Source organism: Electrophorus electricus, chromosome 15 (assembly GCF_041902795.1).
Source record: "Electrophorus electricus isolate QZ-2024a chromosome 15, ASM4190279v1, whole genome shotgun sequence".
Classification (NCBI taxonomy): Eukaryota; Metazoa; Chordata; class Actinopteri; order Gymnotiformes; family Gymnotidae; genus Electrophorus; species Electrophorus electricus.
Window position 1 is genome coordinate 9,447,501 of NC_137511.1, and position 27,692 is coordinate 9,475,192.

At 40.3% G+C, this 27,692-nt stretch overlaps 1 protein-coding gene across 17 annotated transcripts in view; it reads left to right on the top strand.

The window, feature by feature from the left end:
• The first annotated feature begins 10,775 nt into the window (after positions 1 to 10,775).
• The window catches only part of nrxn1a (neurexin 1a), a 125,310-nt gene continuing 108,393 nt past the window's right edge, over positions 10,776 to 27,692 (top strand). For 7 of the 17 annotated variants that reach the window (XM_081697429.1, XM_081697431.1, XM_081697438.1 and 4 more), the window contains exons 1-4: positions 10,776 to 11,165; positions 12,995 to 14,323; positions 20,771 to 20,788; positions 22,113 to 22,142. In XM_081697429.1, coding sequence (XP_081553555.1) covers positions 13,612 to 14,323; positions 20,771 to 20,788; positions 22,113 to 22,142 — 760 coding nt within the window. In that variant the 5' untranslated portion in view covers positions 10,776 to 11,165; positions 12,995 to 13,611. Of the gene's footprint in view, positions 11,166 to 12,994; positions 14,324 to 20,770; positions 20,789 to 22,112; positions 22,143 to 22,196; positions 22,861 to 27,692 lie in introns of those variants that run through there. The other 10 variants (XM_035533183.2, XM_081697437.1, XM_081697442.1 and 7 more) reach the window with 5 other exon arrangements.

Below are 27,692 nucleotides of genomic sequence, written 5' to 3' on the forward strand. Positions count from 1 at the left end.
AAAAATGGCTTTACAGGATCAAAATATCATTAACCTTTAGAATAAATCCCAGTATCCAGTCCAATAGCCCTCCTTTAAGCAGTCTAAACCTCCACGGCAAACTGAAAGATGACAGACAGACAGGAGCAGACACATGGAGATAAACATTAAAGGAAAAAAATATGAGATGTAATTTGCAAGGTCTGTCAGAAGAGGATTTTTTCACCGACACAATATATAATGCACAGTGCTTGAGGGAAGATTGTAATACTGCTACGCTCTAGAGTTCTCATTTACAATGCAGGAATCAAAACCCAGTAATGATCATGCCAAGAAGCTTGTTGCAGTAAGATTTAACCACAGACATAGTGCCAACACCTTTCACTCAGATACAGAAATGTATTCCTTGTTTATCCCTTGTCTCCAACTGTACGTTATGGAACTATATGTTATGCAATGGTGTGTTCTGCATATATGATGGCAATTCATTGTTTTCTGTTAATGTCCTTTTTATAAGACATCATTGACTTAATTCAGGGAGCCAGTGAGGCAAGTAAAAGCCATTTCCACATTAATCCTGTGCCAGAGAAAGGCCCTGACTGATAAGAGCTGACCTGCAGTCTGTAAATCCTCCCCCTGCTCCAGCTGCTCTCCATGTTTGGGCTAATTGCTCCGGCTGCATTATCACCTCCTTGCCTTTAGCCGACCACCCAGACTCCCTGACTTGGAATATTTTTCTCTTCTTTGGGGCGATGTGAGTGTGTGTGTGTGTGTGTGTGTGTGTGTGTGTGTGTGTGTGAGTGCATGTGTTTTTGGGTCCTCACATGTGTGGTAAGACTCCTCTTTGCTGACTCTTCAGATTACTCTGGGGATGAAGCCCCTTCATGACAGCACTGGGAGAAAATTGCTGTCGTCGCTCTGTGGCTGACTGGTGCTTGATTTGCGGTGGACTTGCAGAATGATTTGATTGATTTATTCACACACACTGCATGCTGCCATTATGAGACACACCAATCATATTCCTAGAGGTGGTGATAAATCTGTCACTCTTGCTTTTGCATAAATGCACCATGCCGGAAAAGCGCTTTACTATTCTGTCACATATTGTTCATGAGCCTTTATACATAATGGCAGGAAGATGTGAATGGAGAGATAAAAAATACAAACTTAAATCAACACAAAACACTATGGAAATAACTCCACAAAAACACACATCTTTATTATTTTGTCACATTATTATTTTGCAGAGTGAACACCAAAATATCACATAATTTACCAAAGTAATAATCTGCTTGAAGCAGTTTAAAAGCAACTGGCATTATTTAGCCGGCATTATTCTACCAGGAAGAAGCAAGGACGATGATTTATAGGAACTGGTCCCTTTGTCATCACCCTCCCAAACATTAGCAGTTCCTCATCTTGGCCAGAGATGGCAGCGTTGAACCTCATGCCAGCCACTGACTGCTGTTCTTCCGGAGGCCAAGTCCTAAACGATCTGGGTTGGCTTTTAAGCTCTGTGTTTCTCTTGTTTTCAGTAATGCTATTCAAAAGATAGAGGGATGGGGTGACAGCAAACCGATGTGATGTAACAATGAGAAAAGTGTATTGTGAGGTTTTTGGAGAATGTCAGCACCCTTGATCTGATTCCCCTGCTCCCCCTGATTCTGTTTAGGATTAATTACTACTGAATATCATGTGCTCTTTGAGCCAAGCCAGACAATTAGAAAGCTTCTAGTTTAATGATGAGCATCCAGAAGTGCAAGAATTATAATTGCCTTTTTTTTCCCAGAGTGTAATATGAGTAAAAGTGGGCATGCTATTTGCATGCAAGTTTGTGTGTGTACGAGTGTGTTTCTGTATAGCTCTATTTACAGTGCTGACCAATGTGATTTGCACCATGCTACTGTAACAAGGGACAGAAAGTAGATTAAAGCACAATTGGATATGTAAGCGGAGTATTGTTAGGGGTTCGACATGCAACTGGCATGATAAAATGACTTGGTGGCCTGATATAACTGTTTGATAGAAAACAGACAGCACTTTTGCTTCTTGGTCACATGATAACGGGGCAGTGGATGATTGGAGCCAACTGGCATCCCTCTGTCTCTGCTATTACTCCACCGTAAGATGCTTTTCCAAGAGGATGCTGTCTGGCACAGAAACTTTCCATATGTGCGTATGTGTGAATATGTTAACACTATATGTGTTACAGTGAATGCTATATGTGTTACAGTGAGTGGATTCCAAACTATATTTGTGTTATCATGATTTAGAGAATCTCCCTGTCATTATCTGCCACATATAAATGATTTTTGCGTGACATCTGAGGACATTACCACTGGCAGCTTGAGCAGCTGGTGTTTGGCACACTGAAGGGTCTGTCCAGCGAGCCATGTAACATCTAGCTGTGCCTCCACTCTGCCTCACATCACATTCCTCACTAAGCCATTTGTGTAATTAACTGGCTGGAAAAAAATGAATAATGAGCTTCTGTGTTACATTGTTACACTAAAACTTTGCCAAACGTTAAGAAAAATTAGGACATTATTGGAATTTTTGGAAGTATGCATGGACTGTACTGTATATGAAGTGGAGAAATAATTAGGCTACTTGTTACTGATGTGCAATTACTGCCATGAATCTAAGCGTGTTTTTTGTTATAGCCCTGGGATCTCGCACTCTACATTCTTGAGATCTAGCAGCTGGTATCAAACTTGCAAACAAAACAAGAAAATGTCATTTCTTTTTAATGGACCAAAAGTCGTGTTGTTTTAGAAAAATAATCCAAATCATGCTTTATCACTCTTTTAACATGATGTTGCAATCTGAGTGGTATTGTACTTATTTGGCAAGAGCTGTAGACTCCCATAAAGTGTCTTTGGTGCATTATTATTATCCATGAATGTATAGTTGGTTTGGTGTGCTAGTGCTTAGGGCAGCTCTTATGGGTGTGGCAGTGGTGGTGTGGCAGATGTAAGGTACCAAACCTTCAGCACTGGTACCAGCACAACAGCTGGAGATATGATAATCATTCTGATGACATGTAATCTTACATTTACTTCATCTTAAATAAAATATAGTATCATACATATAGCGTTTCATACATTACACCTGAAAAGCCCAAACATGAAGTACTGTTGGGAGCAGGTGTCATGTCCTTGGTCACGCCTTCAAAAGCCACATATCAGCATTCACATTCATTAGCCCACCAACCACAGACACCTCCTTTGCTCATCTACTTTGCATATCACAGTTACCTAAAGGACAGCGCATATTCCCTCATTGTTGTCAATCTTTGCAAAGTCTTTTGGAGTGTATTGGGCACTTCGATTCTTGTATCATTCCAGTTTTGTCTTGATTGTTCAAGCCTGTTTGCATACCCAACTCTCAGCCTGTTTGCACTCTGATATTCCCGTCTGCTGTTTTAACCATTACTGGTACACCAGTGTTGTTGCCTAAGATTAAAGCTCTTTGCTCATATATCTGGTTGTATACCTGGTCATTCCTGCAGGCCTGTGTTTTCTACTGCCATAATGGACATCTTTGAACAACATCAATGCCTCAGTGCCTCGCCCATAAAAAACATGCCATACGTGTGCTTATTATGACCCTGCAGTGCTTGGAATTATGCTGCCATGCAAGTTTCTCTTTTTATATCTTCTTCCCTGGATAGTTAAATTATGCAGGCTTTGATCCTTGTCATGGCTAATGTCATGGGGTGCACCATGACGGAAGATGGAGAGGCATGATCACATGACACGTTCACAGCCACTCCATGTGACACTGTCTGACATATGCACTCTGTGGTATCTGCAGAGATCAAGCATGGTGTGTCACTACCATAAATGGATTTGTGCTTTTTTTATAATGCAACCACTCATGAAAATGACAAAAACCAGTGACAAGCATAGCTCATTGTGCTATGAGGTCATAGAAACATTACTCATTGCTAATGTCTTTATGTCCCTGTGCTTTGTGAGACATTCGCTCAAATTAAAAAGGAGAGGGCAAGAGAACTGGAACAAATGCAGTGAAAGGCATGCTCTCTTTGACAGTACCACTGATTTATCTGACTGAATGGAAGCTCTCAGGTACCAACAACCCAGTACAACATTGCTTCACCATGTGCAAGAGCGACTCTGCTGGACAGCCTTCTTTATTTTCTCCCCAAAATGCAATCATGTTTCACTTTCTAGCATCTGTGAATAACCAGCTGAGTTTTTTTGTTTTTTTTCATTAAGATGATATGTAAACCTTATGCAGGATTTTAGAGACGCTCCAGTGCTCCTTTGGAGGGGATTTTAAGACAGGAGCGCAGAATGAGTTTTGCCTGTCCTGGGAATTGTCCCTTCTGCCCCGCAGTGGCTCGGCGTGCTGAAGAATGGCTGGGCTCTGAGAGAGAAGGTGGGGGAGACTGGAGCTGGTGAACGATGTGTCCCTGGGACTCAATGCTGCTTGAAGAGATAGCAGAGCTGCTCCAGGGCCTGTGGGCATGCTCAGTAATCCACGCGCACTCTGAAAAGACAAGGAGAAATGGAAGGAGAAATGAGGGGACTACATAGAAAACAGCCTTGCCACAGAACATAACTAACACATATCATATGCCTAGTAGCAGAATTGCTGTGGGGTTATATAGCTGTACTAATACTTACATTTTTCCTTTAATTTTCATTTGATCGTCCTCTTCAGACCATGACCTAGCTTTGCTGTTCATCCTAGATTGCCTACATGTGTTGACACACAGCCCATAGCCAAACACTGACTCAACTCTCTGTCTGTAGATTTACAAGTTTATTATGGAAACTGAAAATATCATCTAATAGCCACTTGGAATGGATATTTTCTAAAGGATATTCTTTCTCTGTGGACTTACACATTGCTGGAACAAATCATTTTTTCCTTAGGTCACTGTTTAGACAGACTGAAGGCACACTGTATGGTGACAGAATTCTTAGGGAACAACAACAAAAAGATTGATGGCTATTCAGATAACAGTCAGGCATCCTGCATGTTCAACTGGGATGTTTTATTTACTGCTTATATTTTTATTATCAATTAAATCTGCCAGACAGCACAGTAACATGGGAATATACCTAATTCATCTGCACTTACTGATGTATAAATTCACTGTCATCTGAACAGCTTCATTAAAATGTCAAGTATAATATTTTGTTTGACTTAGAAGTGGAACCCATGGTTGTATTTTTTTAATTTATCATTTACATCCGATATGATACACAGAGCTGTTAACATTTTTCTTTATTTTTTCTTTAATGGCTTTATTACTACATTACTATAACATGTAAAGTAATGTTGATAAATCAGTTTCTATTCCTACTCAACATACTCTTATAATTGCAAAAATGTTGCATTTATTTTAGGATAATGATATGGGAAGTTACTGATTACAGTCTTAGGGGTCAATGGGACCAGGACAAACAATCAAAGGTTTCAGACAATGGTAAGATATAGAATGGTATAGAGTTGCCTGTATGTTAGTGTTACAAGCTGTTCTCTGGCCGATAGGAAATTGCCATTTAAAATTAATAAAAAAGAATTGCGGAAAACCCCTTGCTTAACTATGCATTGTTATAATAAATGTAGATTAATTAAATCTCTGAAAAAAAATTTTTATTCACTAGAAACCTTACAATTATAGTTATATAGAATATAACTAGAATAGTTGTATTCAAATACAATTATAATTACTACAGATTAACTAAAAACAATCAGTAAAATAATGGCATTTATTTTACTGTAAAAAAAAAAGTAGTTTTCACCTTAATTTTGACCTTGAAAATTCACTATCTTGAAAATGAATCTAGTTTCAATCACAAGTACAGAGAAGCATCATTTATTTGCTGTCTAATGTTGACAGGACTATGAAGTATAGGCCTATTGCTGACACAGGTCATTATCTATCATATGTCTTATGAGTCATTTCCTCTTCCCATGGCTTGGTTTCCTCTTCCATCTCAGATGACTTCATTTTGACTGGACACGCTCCCTCAAAACACCATATTCACATGCCACAGTGAAGAGTGCAGAATAACTTTCTTATTGTTTTGGTCCTACTTGAACACAATTGTCTCCTAACACTCTCTCCTCCATTTCTAGATCTCTGATCCTGTGCATCATCTGTGTGAGGTGGATGGTTTGATGTGTGACACCTGTTAACTCATTCCTTTGCTCACCTCATCTCTTCCAATTCTTCTGCTGCTATGTTCACACCTCGCGTGAGCTCTCGACCTCCCAGCCTACCTCCTCCTGTTCTCCTCCGGCTGCAGGTCTTGCCGGGACTCCTTTGATTGCAGTGTTTAATGAGAGGCAGCCACCGCAGAGAGAGCAAGACAGGAAATCCATAAGCCAGAGAACAGTAAACCCTGCCAGCCATTAATCACTGACAGCAGAGCTCCTTCATGGCCTTCACCACTGACAAAACCCTCCTTTTTAATCCTCGCTGGAAACGAACACCAGGCCGGGACACAAAACACAGAAGACTGGACCCATGCTGCCTGCTAAATACACTATGACCATACTGTCCCCACACCATCTCACACACTTGCACACGTTTCAACTAAGTCATTACACACATACAGCCCCATGAAGGTACAAACCCCACACATGGGCCAGCTTTCAACAGGAAGCACATCTGACACCAAGAATGGAATCAATCCCTTAAATTGTCTTTCAGAGTGACTCTTAGTGGAATATATTAATAGAATATATCAATCCACACTGCACTAGTGGCTGAAAATAGAAGTACAATTGTAATACAAAGGGACCGAAGGCAGCGCGGGGATTTTTGGAAAGCAAATGGAAGGCTTTGTTTACATTACATGTAGCTTTTAAAACCTTATATTTGCAGTTTCTCTTAGTACAGTATTATAATGAGCTGTTCATTGCAATTCACTATACCTTTTCACTTGCTCCAAAAATGCTTAATTTGGTTTTCAGTGTTTGCAACTGCATGTGTTTTAAGATACAGTACAATGCACAGCAAATATGACCTTTAAATTCTCATAGTAGTTCCTGTATGTATTTTAGATTACATTTCCCAAAAGCAGTGCTGCTCCATGACCATCACACAGTTACTTTAACTCTCTATCACTCCTCATTTCATATTATTTACTTTCCACTTTTGATTTTTTTGTCAAACTCAAAACATTTGTTACACAATGCCTTTCACTATGCATTTTTGTAATCTGTCAAAATTTGCAGTGACCTGTGGCTAATAGGAGGGGGGTGATAGTTAAAAGGCCGCCAGTCCTGCGGAGAAAGGCAACATCTCCACCGTTGCAGTTGCTGAGGGATGTCTGCCCAATCTGATTGCTGCATTTGTCAGTCTGCCACCCCTCTCAGGAAGTAAACAATTCCAGTGCCAGATAAGGCCCAACTCACCTCTTTCAGCATATTTCAAGGCAATTCCACAAGAATGTAAATGTGTCCTTCCCCCTCCACCACCCTCTAATACGCGCATGGCAGACATAGCAGGGGAGATCTCAATTCTGCTTTTTTGATGAAAGGAAGACAAAAGTCTACATAACAATCAGGATCTAATGCACTATGCATCATGAGCCTCGTCCCTAGAGGACTCATGGTCACGTTCCATTGGCTTAGCCACATTGCATGGTAGGGATGCAACAATACAGTAGTTCAGTGTTTGTGGATTTTCCTATTATAAGATTGTCCAAGCTTTTTATTTTCAATTTGTTTTATTGCTGGTTCCTAAAGGCTCAATTCAAGAGCAGTTGCTGGCTTTGGTTCCTGGAGCATGATGAAATTCTTGTACCAATATATCCTGTAATAGTGCTAAACCTTTAAACCCCCTTTTCAACAGAAAGTTCTGGTTAGAGTATCTGAGTCTGAGATTGATTATTGGAAGTGAGAGGTGTAATAGCAAGAGTATTATTAAAAAGGTCTAGGTTTGAACTGTGAGACAAAAAATATGAGCTATTCCATAACCAGTGGCTGGAGCGCTATAGAAATTAGTTGACATGTACAGTGCTATGCTTTATAGAGCCAATGTTAACAGGGACTGTTGTGCAGGAAAGAAAAGTGACCTTTCCAGGTACTGTGACACGGCCTGTTGCTTAAAGCATATTTTCACATTTGAAGGGCTGAGTCACACAAAAGTCCCAGATAAGTAAGAGGCAGTGTGATGAAGTGAGATGAAGTGATTAGACTTCAGAAACATTCTCAGTCTGATTTGTGATTGTTTGGAAATGCTGAAATGTTTTCTCTCTAATCTTTCTTGCTGAAATAGTTGCTGTAAATTATAGCAATATTATCTTTGCATTGTGTTGATAAGCACAGGCAATGAAAAAGTAAAATGTAGTTGCATTTTTATTCTGTTGATGGGTAGTATCTTTGGTATGTCTTGAATTAAGTTGAATGAAAGATTTTAAGTAGCTTTCAAAGCAGATCCACCTATAGCATGTGATCTCACCCAGTGCACACAACATAGTAAGACACAAATGCCTCATAAATTATTAATGTCAAGATTTTGAAAGTGAACTATAAGGACATGTTTTGGAATAAACCATGCTTTCAGAGAGAACTAAACAGTTCAGTTTTAAAGAATCAACTAGTCATCGTGAGTTTGACTGTGTTTATAATTATCATTCTTTTTATGAATTCTCTCTCATGTGTCTCATGAAGCCCAGAAGTAAACATACTGCAAGACATTGGCAGAATAACAGAGGGTAGAGAAAACCTAGCCTGGCCAAGCTACACATCTGTGACTATACAGTACAGTGATGTTTGGAATGTGGTGTAGTTTCCACTCAACATCTGAAATTTAAACTGTGCAACAAAATGTCATCCCAAAATATGTAAGTATAGCCTTTAAATTCTCTGTTAAATTACCGATCATGTATCGAATAATGACGCTCATATTTGAATATCCTGTGATTGCCCAGAAACTATTATATAGTAAAGAACTGGAAAACACAATAAATAACAAATTAAGCCTATGAAAATGAATGTACATGAGAGTGGCCTCGTGGCACAGGGTGGCGGCTGCCAGCACAGAAAAATGCACTGCCACAAAAGTTGCCACCCCAATTCAAGTCCTAAAATTAAATTAAATTAATTAATTAAATTGAATAATTTCATTATTTGCATACATTATGTGCAGAAATCGGCATTCCTTGAAAGAGAATTGGCAAAAATAATAAAATAACAGGGACCCTGATATCATATAGTGCCCAATCAATCAGATTAGATTGCTGTTCATTCCTCTGATTGGCTTAGCAGGAACTATACCACATTTAGTTCTGACCTTGCAAAGGCTGAGAAACATTCTATGAAAGATAATAAATAGATATTCCCAATATAGTTTAGTGCACCATGACTACAGTATAGATCCATTCATCATACGCACAGATGCTAGGTAGGATTAACTTTGTTACCAATATTTATTGTAGTTGAAGTGAGCACGCTGGTCACTTTTAAATGTATTAATCCATTTGCATAAATAAATTATTATTATAACAATATGAGTATGAATGAAAATTAATATAAGTAGTTACATTACTTAGTCAACTTTAATTGTGCCCCAGTTCGCTGCATACAACATTCAGTGCTAGCTAAGTTAATGTATTTATCTCTTGCCCACAGCCTACATTTTAACCAGATACTTTGATTAGGAGCTACAGAGCAAATATGAAGCCAATACAGCAATATTATTACATGCCCATTCATTTTACAGGTAAATATAATAGATTCTGCAAATGCAGCTTTGCGCTAATAAATAATAAGGTGGCAGCACAACTTTAGTGTGCTTTTACCACCCCATTAGCATCCCATGTATAAAGTCCTGGACACCCAAGTCTTAATATGTAACATCAACTTTGTTTGTCAGTCTACAATGCTCCACACAAACAATGCTCCACATATAATTTTAATAATACCTTAAATTGATGAGGAATTTTCAAATCACAGAATATTTCACATCCTTATATAAATTTCACATCCTTATATAAATAGTAAAATTCACAGGAGACTGAAATGACTCGCTCACTGTACCACTTCTCTAAGGAGGCCAGTGTTCTTCTTCTGACTCAAACAGCCTTTGTGGAAGTGAGACTGAGAGGAGATAGCAATCCATATGACTCCCACTGGCTTCCTCAAATTCATGCATGGTTGTTCATACTAGCACAAGAGGAACCAGCACCTAACGCACCAAAACACCTTCACTTTCACAACTGCTGTGGTAGGGCCTGTTATAGAGAGCGTGTTTTGACATGTGAAGCTACATGTCATTGGACTGCTCTACTCTTCAGTAAGGCCTGTTTCCAAGGGAGATTTGGAACACTTTTCTACCAGAGCAGGAGTAGGTCTGCACAGCCTATGGGGGTCGTCCTCACCATTTTTGTGACAATAAAACATGCCGTGTTTAGAAATTGACTTTCTGCAAGGCATTCCAGAACTGTGCATTATAAACTGAACTCTCTTTCCAGTAAAGTATTTCTGACTTATTACACATTTTCCAATAAATGTATGGTGTAAGAAATACACCATACATTTATTAAGAAATGTCTAATAAGTTTGCATAATTGACTGAAGAGGGGGTCTTACATTAGGTCATATTGTCAGTAGCCGTCAAAACATTGCCTTGTTAGACAACTTCGAAAGCCACCAACCTTTCCGAAATGTTTTCACTTTTCTCTGTGCTTTGATCAAGTCCGATAAAGCAGCGGGCAGTGGGCTCTCGGCGAGCACTCAGCACTGCCGCTGTACATGGGGCTGCAGTCCTGCCCCGCCCATCTCCATCAGACAACTAATGGGGAGACACGTGACGCGATGTCTCCGGGTGCTGACAGACCCTGGCTGAGCACGGCAGAGAAACACACCGCGCGTTTTCTTGCATAAAACAGGAGGAACGTCTTCTCTTTTGTACACCGATGTGAAGCGTAAATTTCCTGGTAGTATGAGCGGCTGAATGAATCGTTTTGTACTCTGCTTGAATAGCTCGTTGGTTCTGTCTCTGAATTGTTAACCTATCGGGACTTTGGGGGATCCGCATACGCAATTGCATCTCTCCAGTTCCTTTTGCTCTTTCGACACCAATGCAGTGATTTTTGTCAAACAAAACCAAAAATTACATCGATGCGGAGGCCATCACCAAACCTCACCTATAAAGCTAGCTGAACAAGGGACCACACAATGGTGTTCCTCTCAAGGTAAAGAACTCTTCTAATTGAAGCGCCCTCCGCTTACGTGGCGTTTGTGCAGTTTCTCGATAGAAATTCCATCTTCGGTCCTTATGCATTCAAACAAATGTGAGTGACAACTGTCAGTTAACCTGTACTCTTGTAATATATTGATATGGCGTTTTATGGCTGGCGTGTCAGTTTTTGTTTAACCTTTGATAAAGCCGTATATATTCGCGTTAGGAACAATTGGTAGCCTACAATAGCTTCCCGACAGAGGCGTATTGAGAGGCTGGCTTCTCAGTCAGTTTGAAGAGGTGGTTTGTAATAGGCTAAGCTATGCGCATCTGACTCATCCATCCACTGCACTGATCAAAGCGAAGCGAATTAAAATTCGACATTCTGCTGTATTTAGGCCGCTTGCGATGTGAATTTATCATAGAAGAAATATGAACTGTCTCCAGATAATTTACAATAGAGTGCTAGAAATTATTATTATTATTATTATTATTATTATTGTTGTTGTTGTTGTTGTTGTTGTTATTATTATTATTATTGTTAGTATTATTATTATTGCAACGGCGCAATTCGGTGTTGGTTCACGCCTGGGAGACGCCAATGTTGGTGAGAAAAACAGATACCGTTGTTGCTGTAATTTAGATATGGTCTAATTAACGTAACCACGAGGAAAGTGCAGCAGCGTTTTTGTTTCTTTAAAGAAGTTAGATCGCTTGACGCACATACCCGCTTCTGGGCTATAACCTTGCTAAGCAGCCCCGTGGAAAGCTGACAGTATACACAGAGGAATTAAAGCATGAAATGATTGGCTGAGATTCGCTGACAGACAGCCCAGAGGCTAGACGGTAGTAGTGTCATTAACGCTGGAGAGGGGCGCAATAAGCCCCCGCCCCGAGCTCCTTTCGGGATGCGGGACTTCAACGGAGAGAGAGAGAGAGAGAGAGAGAGAGAGAGAGAGAGAGAGAGAGAGAGAGAGAGAGAGAGAGAGAGAGAGAGAGAGAGAGAGAGAGAGAGAGAGAGAGAGAGAGAGAGAGAGAGAGAGAGAGAGAGAGAGAGAGAGAGAGAGATTCTCATCCACACGTGGTGTGTCAAAAGGTGATTTCCCCTTTCCGCGGCGTCTATCTTGCGAGATTTGTGCACGTATGCAACTTTCATAAAACCGATACTGATAACCGATTAGGCTAGTTAAACAAATGGAGACAGTACAAAATGAAATAAGTGGATACTCTCAAAGTTGATTATGACCTATTAGAAAACAAAAGCTAATTATGTTCTAACAACCCACAAAGACATGAGAAATGATGATAAAAATATGAAAACACATAAATCTTTCCTGAACTTAAATGTCCTAGGTTGAAGGCACAAACCCAAATAATAAGAAACTGCTTTTTCTTTATCACACTTTATTGTTGTTGAATGGGTTTAAGGACACTTGAGTATTTTTCCCCCGTGAGAATACGCGTGTGTGTGTGTGTGTGTGTGTGTGTGTGTGTGTGTGAGAGAGAGAGAGAGAGAGAGAGAGAGAGAGAGAGAGAGAGAGAGAGAGATGTACGTTACAGTGACACATTTGGAGTCTGTTATAATGTGGCTTGCTGTGGATAACTATATTTGACTGCCAACATTTTTAATGCTATCTCTCCTCTTGATAAAATGAACAGATTTAACACATATAAAGCAAAACTAAGCTATTGTGCCTTAACTAATAAGACTAATAATTGATAGTTGTGAGTCATGTGTCAAATTGAGGGTTTACTTTAAAAGCTGTAGTGTTATGTGTATTTTGTCTGACTTGTGTCATAAGTATTTCAGAAATTAAGACAACTATTTCTTATTCTTTTCAGATTGTGGCACAATATGTCAAAGTGGATGTGATTAGAAAGTTTGTGAGCACTGAGGGCCCTACTCGGGCCTCCATATTAAACCCACTTTGAGAAGTAGCTTATTTTTTTAAGTAAATTTTTTTAAAAACCTTTTTTTGTACACATGAAACTTTGCCAACGCAATGACGAGTTAATTTACCCCCAAGACCCATGGTGGCCTAATTTCCTCAAAGCTTTCCTGTACATACTTGGCTTCATGTGATGGATACTGTGAAAAACATGCCCCACTGTAAACCACTAGGATCCACTGAAGGAGTTTAATTCTGTTTTAGAGAAAATCCCTAATTTTTTAGTATCCAAGATAATTTATTGTTCAGAATTTTTTTTCTTAAGAATACGTTCAGCTTTATTTGCTTATATTTATTTTAGATACACATTGTCTGTATGCAATATGATTAGGCCATAACATAGGCCTTCTCCTTCCTGGCAAAGAAAACAATGAATAAAGGAAAATTACACGAAATGTACAGCTGTCCCATTTGTGACAGGGAACCCATTTATGTTTTAGGACCGGAAAACTAAGACATTTAATTCTATCAGATTTTAGATTAGCTTTACAAGAACTTTTTCAATTCACCATGAGCGTCTCCCTGCGTAACGGTGTCCATTTGATGTGGATAGGCCTACTGGTTTGTTGCCTGGTTGATATAGGGACTAGCATGGAGTTCACTGGTGCTGAGGGCCAGTGGGCGCGGTTTCCCATGTGGAACGCCTGCTGTGAAAGCGAAATGAGCTTCAACATGAAAACAAAAAGCTCTCATGGACTTTTAGTGTATTTCGACGATGAAGGATTCTGTGACTTCTTGGAGCTGCTGATCCACAACGGCAGACTCAGCCTACGTTTCTCCATCTTCTGTGCCGAACCTGCCATGGTGCTGTCCGACACGGCGGTCAACGACAGCCACTGGCACGCAGTTACCCTGCGCAGGAATTTCAAGAACACCACGTTAGTTGTGGATGATGAGATCAAGTGGGTGGAAGTTAAGTCTAAAAGACGGGACATGACTGTTTTCAGCCACTTGTTCTTAGGGGGGATACCCCCCGAACTGCGATCTTTAGCTCTGCGGCTCACATCTGCATCCATCAAAGACCAGGTTCCATACAAAGGATGGATAACCAGTTTAAAGGTGAATGGGTCTGAGCCAGTGCTAACTGGTAGTGAGGGAATCAACACCGATGTCTGCGAAGCTGACCACATTTGCCTGAATGGAGGAGTGTGCAGTATCGTCAACAATCAGCCCATCTGTGACTGCTCCGAAACAGGGTTCCAGGGGAAAGACTGCAGTGAAGGTAAGAGGCCTGAGTTAGTCGTCCCTGTTGTTGTTAAATTGTTGAAATATCTTTAATTTTCCTCAGACGTAGCCTTTTCCTTGAATTTTGTTTTATTTATATTTCAATTATTTTTTTAACATTTGCACTAGTACCTCAGAAAAAAGTGCATGTTGCATCATGTCTGTTTCAGGCCTCCACTGTGGCCATAGGTCATGATACATCATATGATTAATTTAGGAATAAAGGCCATTGTTTAGAGTAAAATACAATATCTTAAGGAAAAAAAAAGTGATTTTATTGCTTTTTTGCACTCTTCCAGAGTATCCACACAAGGCCACCTTTTAATCCCACAATAATACTGAATCCTTTGCCAAGTGATACTTATTTAATTAGTAGTAAAATTCCTTAAAACATAAGAGCACATTACTTCGTGTAAATGTCTGCAACATATTCTGTGTTCTCATTTCAAAAATGTAGGACATGGATCATCAAATTAAGTAGTTAGGTAGCTATTTCATAGAGAGTATGAAGTTCTGATGATATGAAATACCTCACTGTCGTACCCAACACTCAGTGTTATAGGTCATGTTCTGCATAAATCTTAAGAATTGTTTGTGCTGAGAAAATCATTACATGAAAATACAAATAGATGTGTCTAACTGAATGGGACTAATATTATGGTTAGCTTGTATGAAGATCAGTTATGTGCACACCAAAGTCAGCCCTAAAGCTTTTTTTCTTCTCAGTATATTTTTTATTAGATTCGTGTTTAAAACCCGCCAACCCGTGATGTCAAACTTCACAGTTTTTAAGTTTGTTCCATCTTTTTTGTTTGTTTGACAAGCCTCCCTGTGGACTGATCTCAACTTAATGTTGATGGTTTTTGTGTCGGTAGGTCTCAGGCTTACAAGGTACAATGTTATCAAGGAGACTAGCTACATACCCATATGGCTCTAGTGAAGCAGAACAGAGGCTGTATGTACATTTTACTGGTAGATGTACTGTGGAGGCAAGACTAGGGTTTGGTGTAAGGCTTGTTGAACTCCCAAACAACTTCTCTGTATTTTTGCAGCATATGTAAAGGTAGGAGGTCCCTCTGCTGTACCTCTGTGCTGGTGAGACTGGGCAATGCAACTGAGTGAGTCAGAGAGGCTCTGCCCATAAGTGCCCTGAGTGAGTCCTCAGTCCCAGGCTGGGTGACGGCACATGAGCACGGTGGGGCCGCGGCACTAGGCCCTGGGAGTGGTCGTCTTTATTCATTGGAGCTTATTGATGAGGAGGACCAAAACACTGCATGTGTAATTTCATTACTTCAAATTGATTGACATTTTTTGTTTTGATGTCACTTTTAATAGAATAATAGGAAGTGCTTGTATGTTGCATAAAACAAAGGGAAGTCAGTAAAAAGAGTGATGGTGTAAGTACTTTCAGTGCTGATTGAGCAAGTAAGAATTGATTACCACTGATGCAGGCAGCTTAATTTAAATGATATTTTATTTTCTATTAAGCTGTGTTTTAAAGCCCATAATTGAAATGCAAATGATTTAGTTAATGGCACACCCAGAGCTCTCAGAATATTAATGCCATACCTCATTACAGATAGAAAGACTGGCTTGGAGGATGTCTTTTATGCAAAGAGTAATAATAATACTATCACCACAATGGTATGTCTTTCCTTTGTTCCTGTACGAGATATGGATAGAATGCCCTTTCACTTTATCATGGCGTGGTTGTTATTAGAATGCCCTAAATGGCAGCGGAGAGGATGGAAAAGCATTAAAGCTTAATGTATCATGTAAAACACGCTGGTGTACAGCTGCTGCCAGTTCAACAACAGCCTCGCTCCGCCCCGCCTTTAGCTCCTAACTTAGATTGCCGCTGTTAGGTCAGAGGCGATGAAGATGGTGAGTGCCATGCCGTGCTTCTGCCGTGGCCTCCCATGCGGTAACGAGGGTCACCGACCCCATGGGCCACACCGTGCATCAGAGGCCAAAGACTGTGTTGGCTGCTCTTGTACGCCTTAGGGAGAGTGCGGCGCGTGGATGGAACGCACCCGCGCTGAACACTCCATCACTCTCTCGACAGGCAGCTGCGGTAATGACATTCTTTAGTGTGGCAGGTGTGGGGCTCTCAGTGGGAGAGGCAACCTGCACTGCAGAGAATAACAGTGCTACATGTAATGAGACAGTTTTTGCACTGCTGGGGATGGTGAAGCAAGGGGTTTATTAGGGGGTGCTATTATGCTTTCACTTTGTCATTACATCTACGATTCATAAAGAGTTGTTTTATATTAGCTCCCACTCATTGCTAACTTATCACTATGAGGTATAAAGTGTGTAATGTGCAAAATATGTGTTTATAGCTGTTAGGAAGCTGTTGTGCTGGGATGCTTGCATGATTTGGTTGAACAGTAAATTTATACGCAGGGCTTGTTTCTGTACACCAGGGATTTAATCATTCAGTTCTTATCTGCCTTGTTTAAACATCACCGTTGGTTGAAGCGTTTACAGAGCTATTATGCCACATTTGGGCTTGCGTATGCTCAAGTTCTGTGGTTAAGCCTTTTTGTTAGGTTAAAGAGAAACGATGTCTATTCATTCCTCACGGTAGCACCTATGTATTGGAATGAGAGCAGCACAGTTTCAGTGTTGCTTAGAGGTTCCTATAAACTGCAAGTGACCTATCTCTAGTTATGATGCTTGAATGAAAAGGGGCAATGCTCATATGTGCTGCAACACAGTACTATAGCATGCATATATATATATAGATATAGATATAGATATATACACACACATACACACACAATATACACAACACATACACATGCATACATACACATGCAAACACAGCCAAATCCCTAGAGTTAAATTAAATCTTATTGTGTTAATTTATGTCCATCTGGACATAAACTGATCATTGCAGGTGTTAATGTAATGCCAGAGATTTTATGAATAGTACATTTATTCAGATATATGCATGCCCTCTTTCTGTTCACCATTTCCCAGATTAAACCTATTTTGAAGTTCTACATGGAGATAAAGAAAGCAAGTAAATATGTAATTAAGTAGGAGAATCTACTGCACTGAATCAACCATGCACATTTTATCATCTTGCGTTAACGTATAGGCCAACTTTAGGCTAGCTCTATGTTATAATTGCTCTATGCCCAATCACGGCGTCTCAGAGTTTCTCTCTGTCTACTAGCTACTTAAATGGCCAGTGTATTTATAATGGAGTTCTATCATGTTTATAGTCAATCTTCTACCTTTGAGACCTCACAATATCTGCTTTCATAATCCTTAGGGATAGGTCATAAAGATATATATGTATGGCATATATCTCCCATATCAGCATCGCTTGAAGCACTTTCCATATGGACTCTGTGATACAGATGAGGGTATTAGAGAACACACTTGTGTGGAGAATATATTGGTTGAGAAGGCAGTGAGGATTAGAGGACTCACTAGAGTACTGTAAGGGCCTTAACTGTAGGGATCTATATAGAGTTCTATATTTTTATGAGAAGTCATAATGAACAATGTAGTTGTTCTCCCGTTTTGATTCTGTGGTGTACAAAGAATAAGACAATAAATATTGTTTAATGTTTATTTCTCAGGGAATATGGCTGTGATTCAATAAATTGCAGTTGAAAATTCATGTTTTTGTTCGATTGTTTGTTGTGTTTTCTCCTCTAAAAAGACTTCTGGAATGCTAATAGGTATTTTTTATTTTGTGATGATTCTAGATCGTATGACCCAAGGAAGTTATTTTCAGAAATAGCAGCGAATAAGTTCTGTTGAGGTTTGACAGTGACATCTTTAGAGAGTTTTCCAAAGCAACATACCTGCACATATACAAACTGTGCATGTGTGTGTGTTTATCTTGTTGTCTTTGTGTGTGTATTTGTGTGTATACATATAGTAAGATAAACTGAAAGCCTGCTGTAAAAAAGCAGTTAGTTAGCCATCTTAAATGTACAGGACTGTGTGAGGGCATGGGTGCTTTTGCACTGCCACTATGTGTGTTAGTGTAATTGTGTGTGTGTGTGCATGTGTGTGTGCATGTGTGTGTGTATGTGTGTGTGCATGTGTGTGTTAGAGTAATTGTGAGTGTGTGAGTGTTAGTGTGTGTGAGAGAGTGAGTGAGTGAGTGTGTGTGTGTGTGTGTTAGAGTAATTGTGAGTGTGTGAGTGTTAGTGTGTGTGAGAGAGTGTGTGTGTGTGTGTGTGTGTGTGTGTGTGTGTGTGTGTGTGTGTGTGTGTGTGTGTTTGTGCGCGTCTGTGTGTCATCCTCTACTGCAAGCTCTTGTTCTTCACTAGAATCAGGGCACTGCATGGGCAGCACTCACAGCAGGCCGTCAGCTGGATGAGAGAATACACATGGCTGACTTGCTGTGGTTTCCACAGCACTGCACAGAGGCTACATGATCCTGATTTGTCAGTCAGGTAGTGTAAATACAAGAGAAGCTCAGCCTGATGGGCTCTAAGAGGAAGCCGGCGCGTGTGTGCAGCCCTCCCCATGCCTTTTCACGTCCCGTGCACACGCACACACACGCACAAACTTGCACATAAGTCAGAATAGGATTAGCAGTGTACTGGCCCATACTGTAAAAGAGATAATGACACCACTGATGTAGTAGAGGCCGAGGCTGAGGATGGATGTGAACATAAAATCAATACTGTATGTCTTCCGAAATACTGCAGCAGCACACTGTAAGGAATGGCTGGTTGCTGTTTCTCAGTGCCATCAGCCTAATTGTTGGCCAGCTCTTATACGTAACAGTATTTAATCTTCAGGTTTCATTCATTTTAAAGAGATCATTCAGTTGGCAGTGTACATAGATATTCCCATTATTCTGTAATCCGTCTAGAGAGGGACACCCTAGGTGTTGGTTTGCAGTACATATGCCATCGCGCACTGCAGCTCTACACGCACTTTTGGTCTTTTTTTTCTGCCATGGTACTGCTTCTTTTTATGTTGTTGTTTATTTATTCATTCATTCATTCATTAGCACTTTTGTTTTAGTGGCAGTTGAGGTGCATGCAATTTGTAACTGGTCGAGAGGAGCAGACTGCAGCGGTAAGTCCCGGGTCCCTGTTCCCCTTCAGATGCAAAACAACAGAGGTAGGAGGTTTAACACTGTAAGGTAGCCGAGACCTTTTTAGGGAGACCTGGGTGTCAGAGGCTGCTGAGAAATGAGCTGAGCCAAAGAAAGAGTGCTGTGTATGGGTGAAAGCGAGAATATGTCGTTTCTCAAGGTAATGTACTCTTTCTTTAGAGGAGAAAAAATGATAAAATTCAGTAAAATGAAAACATAGTCATTAATGCTGATGATGACCATATGGGGTAATTCATCACATGCATTTTACATGTATGTACTCAGGTACTGTACATTTCATTATTACTGAACTGACTGACCAATGTTGTTTTCTCTTAGTAGGTTTATGCTGCATCACCTGTTGTTTCTTTATTAAACACCTGCATGAGCCCCTCTATTCCCCTATTCATTCTTCCAGCAGTCAAAATTATTAAGAAATGTAATTGAAGCATATTCTATATGCTATATTCTAGTTTAGGTAATACCGTAATCCATACATTTTTAATATATATCTACATTATATAGAAGGTACCTCATAGAAATTGAATTCTGACTTTACATGTTTTCTATGTAAGACATATTTTAAATAATTTATTTTATTAATGAATATTAATGTATATAAATATTTTAATACAAACATAAATGTTTTTAATTTAAACATAAATATTATCAATTAATGATCACTCATTTCTCAGTCTTTTGTTATGGTACCAGTTGTTTATAACTGCCTGCATGTTTGTGCATGCTTTTTGAAATGCCACAATTAAAAAAAAAAAGTTTTTTGTTTTTGTTTTTTTTTAAATCAGCAGAATCACTCATTGTTTATAATCATATGGCAAAAAGAATTAAACCAGGAAGACTTACTGACATTTAGCATATGTATTTGTCCTGTGAACTGAATGTTCTGTTGTTGCGCTGCCGGCTGGAGCTTCCTGGGGGGGAAGGAAGCCAGGCTGTGCTGGGAAGGGCGGTGGGGCCAAGGTCATGGACCCCCCACCCCTGCTGTAGCCGTGGGAGCTAGGGTGCGCTGCTCCGGCAAACGCGGTGTGGGGCAGAAAAAAACAGGAAGAGGGGAAGGTTTTTAAACACATAAACTCTAATTGGGCAAACAGTCAAAAAAGTCTTCCTGGTTGAACTTTGAATTCCATACATTAGTGAAAATCCAGACCCTGCACCGTATTCCGGCCCAGTAAGCACACAGAGGATCCCGTGAGCGTTAGTGCGTTCATGGCAGCGTTTGCTTTGGCATTTGCACGGAGGCGATAAGGCGCATGTAACTGTAGTCCTCAAGGTTGGGCCACCTTCCAGTCTGCATGCCTCTTAATCAATGTCTTCCTCTTTCTCTCCACGCCTCGGCCGGCCCTCCAGAAGAGGCCTATGTTGGAGGTGGGTGTGCTTTTCCTTACTCTCTACTGGTCTCCTGTCATTCATCCCTCCCCTGCACCATTTACTCCTCCTTATTACCATCTCTCTAAACGTTCTTCCAGAAATTTCCAAACTGTACTTTTTTTTCCCAATGTGGGGGCACATGGACGGTAAGTGGATGCAAAGGTTGCTTATTTGGGACTGGAGCCATCGGGTTATTTTCAAGGTGTCCAACTCAGGTAAACAGTACACCTCTCTTCTCCCACTGTTAGCTTTCTGTCTGTTTTTATTCCTGTTCCTGGCCCAGTCCTGTGTCTTCTAACATTTGGAGCAGAGATGGGAACATTAGTCCCTGCTCTAAATGCCAGAATGTCAAATTCCACCTCTTGTAATGAAGACACCTGCCTACCTGAGTGTTTGGCAGCTTCCTGTCTCTATCCCTCTCTCTCATTCAGCCTGTGTCAAACACTCACTCACTCACACATAGATGCACACTCCCATGCTAATGCATGCAATTGAAAATCAGCAATTCAGAGGTAGCAAAATGCTGTCAATTTTCCTAAAATTGCATTGTGTACTTCAGGGACAGAGGGTAAGTACTATGGACAAATCACATTTAATATTCCCCAGTGATCATTCAGATATGCACAAATTAGAGTCTAGGTAGGTGAACTACATGTTACATTGTAATTCATTCTTTTTGAGGTGTTATATATTTTATGCATACAGGAAAAAGCTTAGCTAAAAGCAGTTTGCAGGTGATCTTGTGTGAAAGATAAATTGGGCAGTGGTGTTTTTCATTTCTGTCCTAGTAGAGGTAGACATTTGTTGACCATTAGTTTAATCTGTTTATTTTGTCAAATTATTTTCATTACAAATCTCATATGAGTTCTATTTTGTCCATGTGCATTCTACATAATAGTTATGTTTAGGTCCAATTTACATATTCATGCATATTTTCTTGTGCCTGATACTCATGCTATTTGTCAAAATGATATAATCTTATTTTTGGGAAAGGCTGACCCAAATGAAGGACATGTTTAATCTATAACGACAGCAAAATGATTTCCTTATAGATTTGCTTCTTGTAAGTGTGACAGATGAGTGTAACACATAAAGCATTCCCACCGAGTTGAGGAAATGCTTTTTTAAGTTCTGCACACACCCACACGCCCACACTCCTCACCACCTCCACTTCTCTCTGCCTCCCGGTTGTAACGCCCCTCCGCCCCCTGCCTCATACCACGGGCATCTAGCGTTCAGATGATGCCTGCTATGTCAGTGTGACAGAATCCTTCCCATGATCCCGTTCTCTGTGCTGACTGTGCTCTTGTTTTCCCTTAAGGTCTTGCACACATGATGATGGGCGACCAAGGTATGGGTTTTATTTCTTTCACCCTCCTTCTTGCCTCCATCCTCTCCACTCCCTCCTCCACCCGCTCCTGTGCTTCCCTCTCGCCCCTCGCGCTGATTCTTTCTCGCATCCCGTCACTGCTGCTAGGGATTTACTGGGGCTGCTTTCTTTCCGGCTTGGCACTGAGTCAATGGATGGTTTGGTCTGTTCCATTTATTTCTTTATTTCTTTGCTTCAGTCCATCAGGTGCTTTCATTCTGTTTATTTTTCTGTGTCAGTCATCCACAGCTGATTGCGATTCCCTCGTTGCCTGCCAAGCTCTTTTTCATAAAGAGAAAAAAATGGCTTTGAACTCATTGGATGGGCTGGAGATTGAAGGACATCTCTCAGGGGTTTGTTCATTCTTCGTAAACATGCTAGTCTGTATTGTTGAGATGTAAAACAGGAAAGCATTAGCTCTCTGTTCAACACTCATGTGTTCCCTCCATCTCTCCCGTGCCATGTTCTCTTGGCATGTCCATCGGCAGGGAGGTCTCCACCCCATCGGCCTGCCTCTTCTCCTGTGTCCTGATTGCATGCAGCTAGTCCAAACGTTAACCTTTCATTTCCTAAATCTGGATCTTACATAAATTCATGACTCTTACGGTTTCCTTTTTCCTCTCCTTTGTATCCCCCTCTGTATCTCTCTGGAATTTGTCTTCACGGACCCATTATATGAATGTCATAGGTAAAAGTAAAGGTACATAATGTCTTTGTTCCCATCCTATGATAATACATAATATAACTAGCTTTCGCTGTAAGCTGCTCATGTATATCCCTGTATCTGTGGCTTTATACATGCATTTACATTTTGCGTGGTTCTGGATATTCAAAGTCACAATGATTTTTTCATGCGATGTGCGATGTCATGAAAGAATGCCCAGCAGGCTTCAAGGTAGGTGTGTACTGCTCTGGAAATGTTTATGGCTGGATGCGTGAGCACATGCAAAATGGGTATTCACTCAGCTTATGGTGAGATTTTCCTTGTGTAAAGGGCAGAATTATAAACACTATCAAGGCACAAGTAGCAGTGTTTACACAATTTACACTGTGAACACCTCACATGCCCAATGCATATTATATAGCTATCACAAAGCCATCCCAAAGGAAAATGATATAGCCATTATATAGACAATTATATAGCCATCCCAAAGGGAAAGCAGTTTACCAATTGCATGCGTTACCAATTACATTTGAAACTATGTGAGAAACTGAAAAAACTTACTCGGTTGTCCTTACTTATTTACTGAATGCTATCAAATATGAACATTCATGCTGACAATGAATGCATTGTTAAAGTAAATAGAAATGTTACTGTATATCTTTACATCTTAACACATAATTAGGTAGTTTCCAAATTCAGAATTTGGGTATAATCATGAGATGTTTTTTCATTTTCAACACTGAAAGCATAATTTAGTATTGGTGGATACCCTAAATAAAATAAACATTACCAAGCAAAACATGAAGGTCATTGAATGGAGAAATATGTTAGATTTAAATATGTTAAAGGATGAGACCAGTTTTAGTATTTAGCATTACTGTTTGTGTTGTCAGATCATCTCTTAAAAACAGGTAAGAGCATCACACCACATGAGCTCTCCATGGAAAGTTTTTTTTTTTTTGTTATTTTTATTTTCTTGAACCTCCAGTTCCACCAGCGTTATCCTGTTCTATATAGCTTTACATGAATCCAAAGTTCACTCATTGTTGCTGTTTTTTTGCTGTGCGATAATGACCTGCCATTTTGAAGAGTGCATTGAGATGCTGTAGAGGTAAGTCACTAGCACCAGCACTGCTCCAGCTTGATAGCACTTACTGTGTGTGCCCCTCTTCAGAGCTGCTGCATGCTAGAGTTCACTGCCTTACACCCCCCCCCCAGCCATAGCATTATTTATATGGAGGGGAGTGAGTAAAAAGCTGTGCTAGGGGAGCAGGTAGGTGTGCTTTATGTCTTTTCTCTGTTCTTCTTTGCTGCTGCCTTTGGCAGGTGGGTCAGTGCAGTACTCATGGTTTTTTTAGACTTCATGTTCAGGCTTCCAGTCTGTCCTCAGTGTGCTACTGCCCATGGGCAATCGAGAGGCTAAAAATGCGCCTTTTTGGAGACGTTTATAGTTTTTCTCATTCTGTTTTTTGTAGAAGACTGATTCTCATCTGTCTGTAAAATTGAACCAAATGGTGCATGTTGGGACTGTCATTGCTGGCTGTATATATATATATGTGTGTGTGTGTGTGTGTGTGTGTGTGTGTGTGTGTGTGTGTGTGTGTGTGTGTGTGTGTGTGTGGATAGGGTCACAGTTGCACAAGAAAAACGTGCATAATATGTTTTTGCTTAACCTGTTTATTGTTAGGGTAGGTTGTGATTGCTTGCATGGTTTATCATGTGTGCCAACTTCTATAATTATACTCCGAGAATCGAGAAATATACTGCAGCTATGACAGTCATTTAAATGTCATTAACTATACATGAACACATAATATAATCAGTGATTCTGTCAATATGTGCTGCACACATCTAAGATAAACCAAGCCAGTCTTTATATAAGAACTAATCATATCCCAAGCATCTACAGAACTATTTAAAGTAGTTATTAATAGCAAATGCAGTGTAGCTCTGCATAAACTATGTCAAAGTAAACTTCTTTCTTTAATTTCAATTAGGACATGCACTGTATGTCTTATAACTAAATAAAGAAAATAAGGTTTACTATTATCCATTCTGTTTCTCTGAATGGAGTATTTAGACATGTGATAAAGGAAAATGAAACAAGTAAACTGGAAATGCACATATCAGCTCATGAAGACTTTTGATTTCACACACTTGTCCTCTTAGCATTCAGAATGAACGTTTGGCTGGATTAAGACTTCTGGCAAGAAAGCCCAAAAGATTTGGATTAACAAAAGCATTCGGTAGAAGTGTATAAAGTCCACAAGCCTCCCAGGCCAAGTGTGTGCAAAGCACAGTTTTGCATGTGCATAAACCTGGATCTGCATTTCACAATGCCTGCAGTTAGAACTGATCAGAGGGAGGTCAGCTTTGGAGCCCACCATGAGCATATGATTTACCTCTCCTTTTCTTCGGAGCCAGCTCTGGGTGACTCTGGGTCCCACTCTCTCAGCCCTGGTCCACCATCCTCATCTCCCATGCTCTCGGCCAGAGGAGCGCTTCCACAGATGTTGGAACGGGTCACCTTTAGCAGACTTATCTGCTTAAGTGTCTGCGCCTGGCCTCTGAATTCATTCTTTTTTTCCAAGCACAAATTGGTATAAAAATATTCGCAGGGAGGCATAGGTGGAGTGTGTGTGCAAGCGATTGGGCTTGTCTGCGCTCTGCACCTGCATTTCCGTCATTCTTATGCTGAGCTGCTTTGGGGGGGATAAGAAGAGGAGTGTAATACGGGTGTCAGGCAAGGGGCCAGCGCCGATAAATGCTGCCACTGCAGATGACGTGGCAGTGAAGCGAAAGACTCGCTCGAGGCACTGTAAAGCAGGTGGGACCACACCGCCTCCACAGCGGAACTCTTTAGGCCTAATTGCTACAGCACAATAAGGAATGGCAGCGAGTTTGCTTCTAGCAAGTCCTTAGGATTGTGGCCCTCAGTTGCTGAATGCAACTACAAAGAGCTATTGGAAAGTCTTGCTATTTCTGAACAGTTTGTTACTGTCATACATTCCTGCTACGATGTGATTATAGGAATTCCTTCTGAGTATTTCTCAAGTATTCTCTGAGTATTTGAGGAAGGTATATGCAATTGCCGTAGATCCCTAATCTGTGCATTAGACACCCTTTTCTGTGGGAATGGCTCTCCAGACGCAACTGTGTCCCTGTCGCAAATGACCCTGACTATGGAGAGCTAGGAGAAGAAAGTCTGGTGAGATGTGTTAGTCAATACATGTTTAAAATCTCATTAAGTCTGCCATTGCATCACGGATGTCTTGTTAATTTCATTTCAAAGGTGAACCTGACTCAAATTACTGCAACACCAAGGCTTTGCATTTCTGTTCTATCCCATTCCATTGACAGATTAATTCATGTGCACTGTTTGCTATACATGTGCACTGTTTGTTATATTGTTATAATGTCAGTTTTGAAAAGCTACGTCAATAACACTGTACTACTGGCCTGGCAGCTGATTCAAAGACCTCCACGCCCCTATATAGCATGACCTTTGTTAGACCTGTAATTTGAACCTGAATGTACAGTTTGAAAAAGTGCTGGCTGAACCACTTTTTGTCTAATCGTAGTATAAGATGTGCAAGGTCACAGATACCAGTCATAAAGTACTTTCTGCAGTCTCCTTAACAGCTGTTCATCAATCATATATCCAGCACCTTTCCATGCCCATATTATTCACTGTCCATTCAAAGCAAGGTACAAAGGCTTTCTGGAGGGAGAGAGGCAACAGAAAAGCTCTTCAGACAAATGGAAGATTTGTTCAGTGCTTAAGGACCCTTTCTGTGTCCAAAAAAAAAGGAAATAAAAAAGGGAGCATTATTTGAGGATACTGAAGTGTATTCTGACATTTCTAATGGCCTTTGGAACCTCAGTCTCCATATCTCCAAGAAGCCAGTCCTTTGCCAGACCTTATCTCAAATTGGGTACTTATTTCACTCAAACTCACTGTTCCAACTGGAATCAATCTGGATGATATTTCACTTAAAAGTATATAATTAAGTAGAAAAGAAAGAATATGACATCAGTGTCAAGTGGTTTCAAAGCCAGCTTTTTCTAACTGACAGGCCTGCTATGTTTGAAGCGCTTTTCCTCAATAGGTACTATTGCTGGCAGCAGATTAGTGGGAATTCATGAGCTTTGGAGGTCATTCTATCTTGACCATCAGTGAGACGCTCTTGAAGTAAGCTCTTCTGCAAACCTCTTCAGGCTCTGAAAATGGTCTTGAATCATGGAAATGGATAGTTGGAACATGGATTATATTTTGCATACCCATCTCACAAGATCTTACCACATATGACGGATGGCTTGTGGCAGCGAATATTTTCTGACATATCCTCTGTTAGAGCAATGTTTAATTGGGGCAAGTTCTCATTTAGTTGGGTTCATTGCCGTGTGTGACCACATCAAGGCAGCAGCCAGACAGGCTTGGGTATGGACTGCAGGTCTTCAAAGAACTAGTCAGCAGCAGGACTGAAATGGCTCACTATCAGCCTTTATGTGTGGTTGATCATTGTTAATGAAATGATTTTCTTATTAAAGTCCTGTAATCAAATTAAAAAGTAATCAGCAGATGTCACTGTGAGGTTTTTGGATTGGGGTTCTCATTTGAGTAGATGTAATGATTTCCTGATAGGTCAGACTAGCTGCTGTGGGACACTTTAATCTCAAATGCTATTATGCCAGACCAATTCTAAATGTATTATAGACCACTTATAAATGGATTAGAATTGAATGCTAACATCAACAGCCACTTTTTGCAAATATACCAGTGTAAATCTATGGTGCAATTTTCAAAATTTAATCCTGAACATGTTGGACATTCTGATTTTAGGCTTGCAGACCAGCAAGTCTTTAGG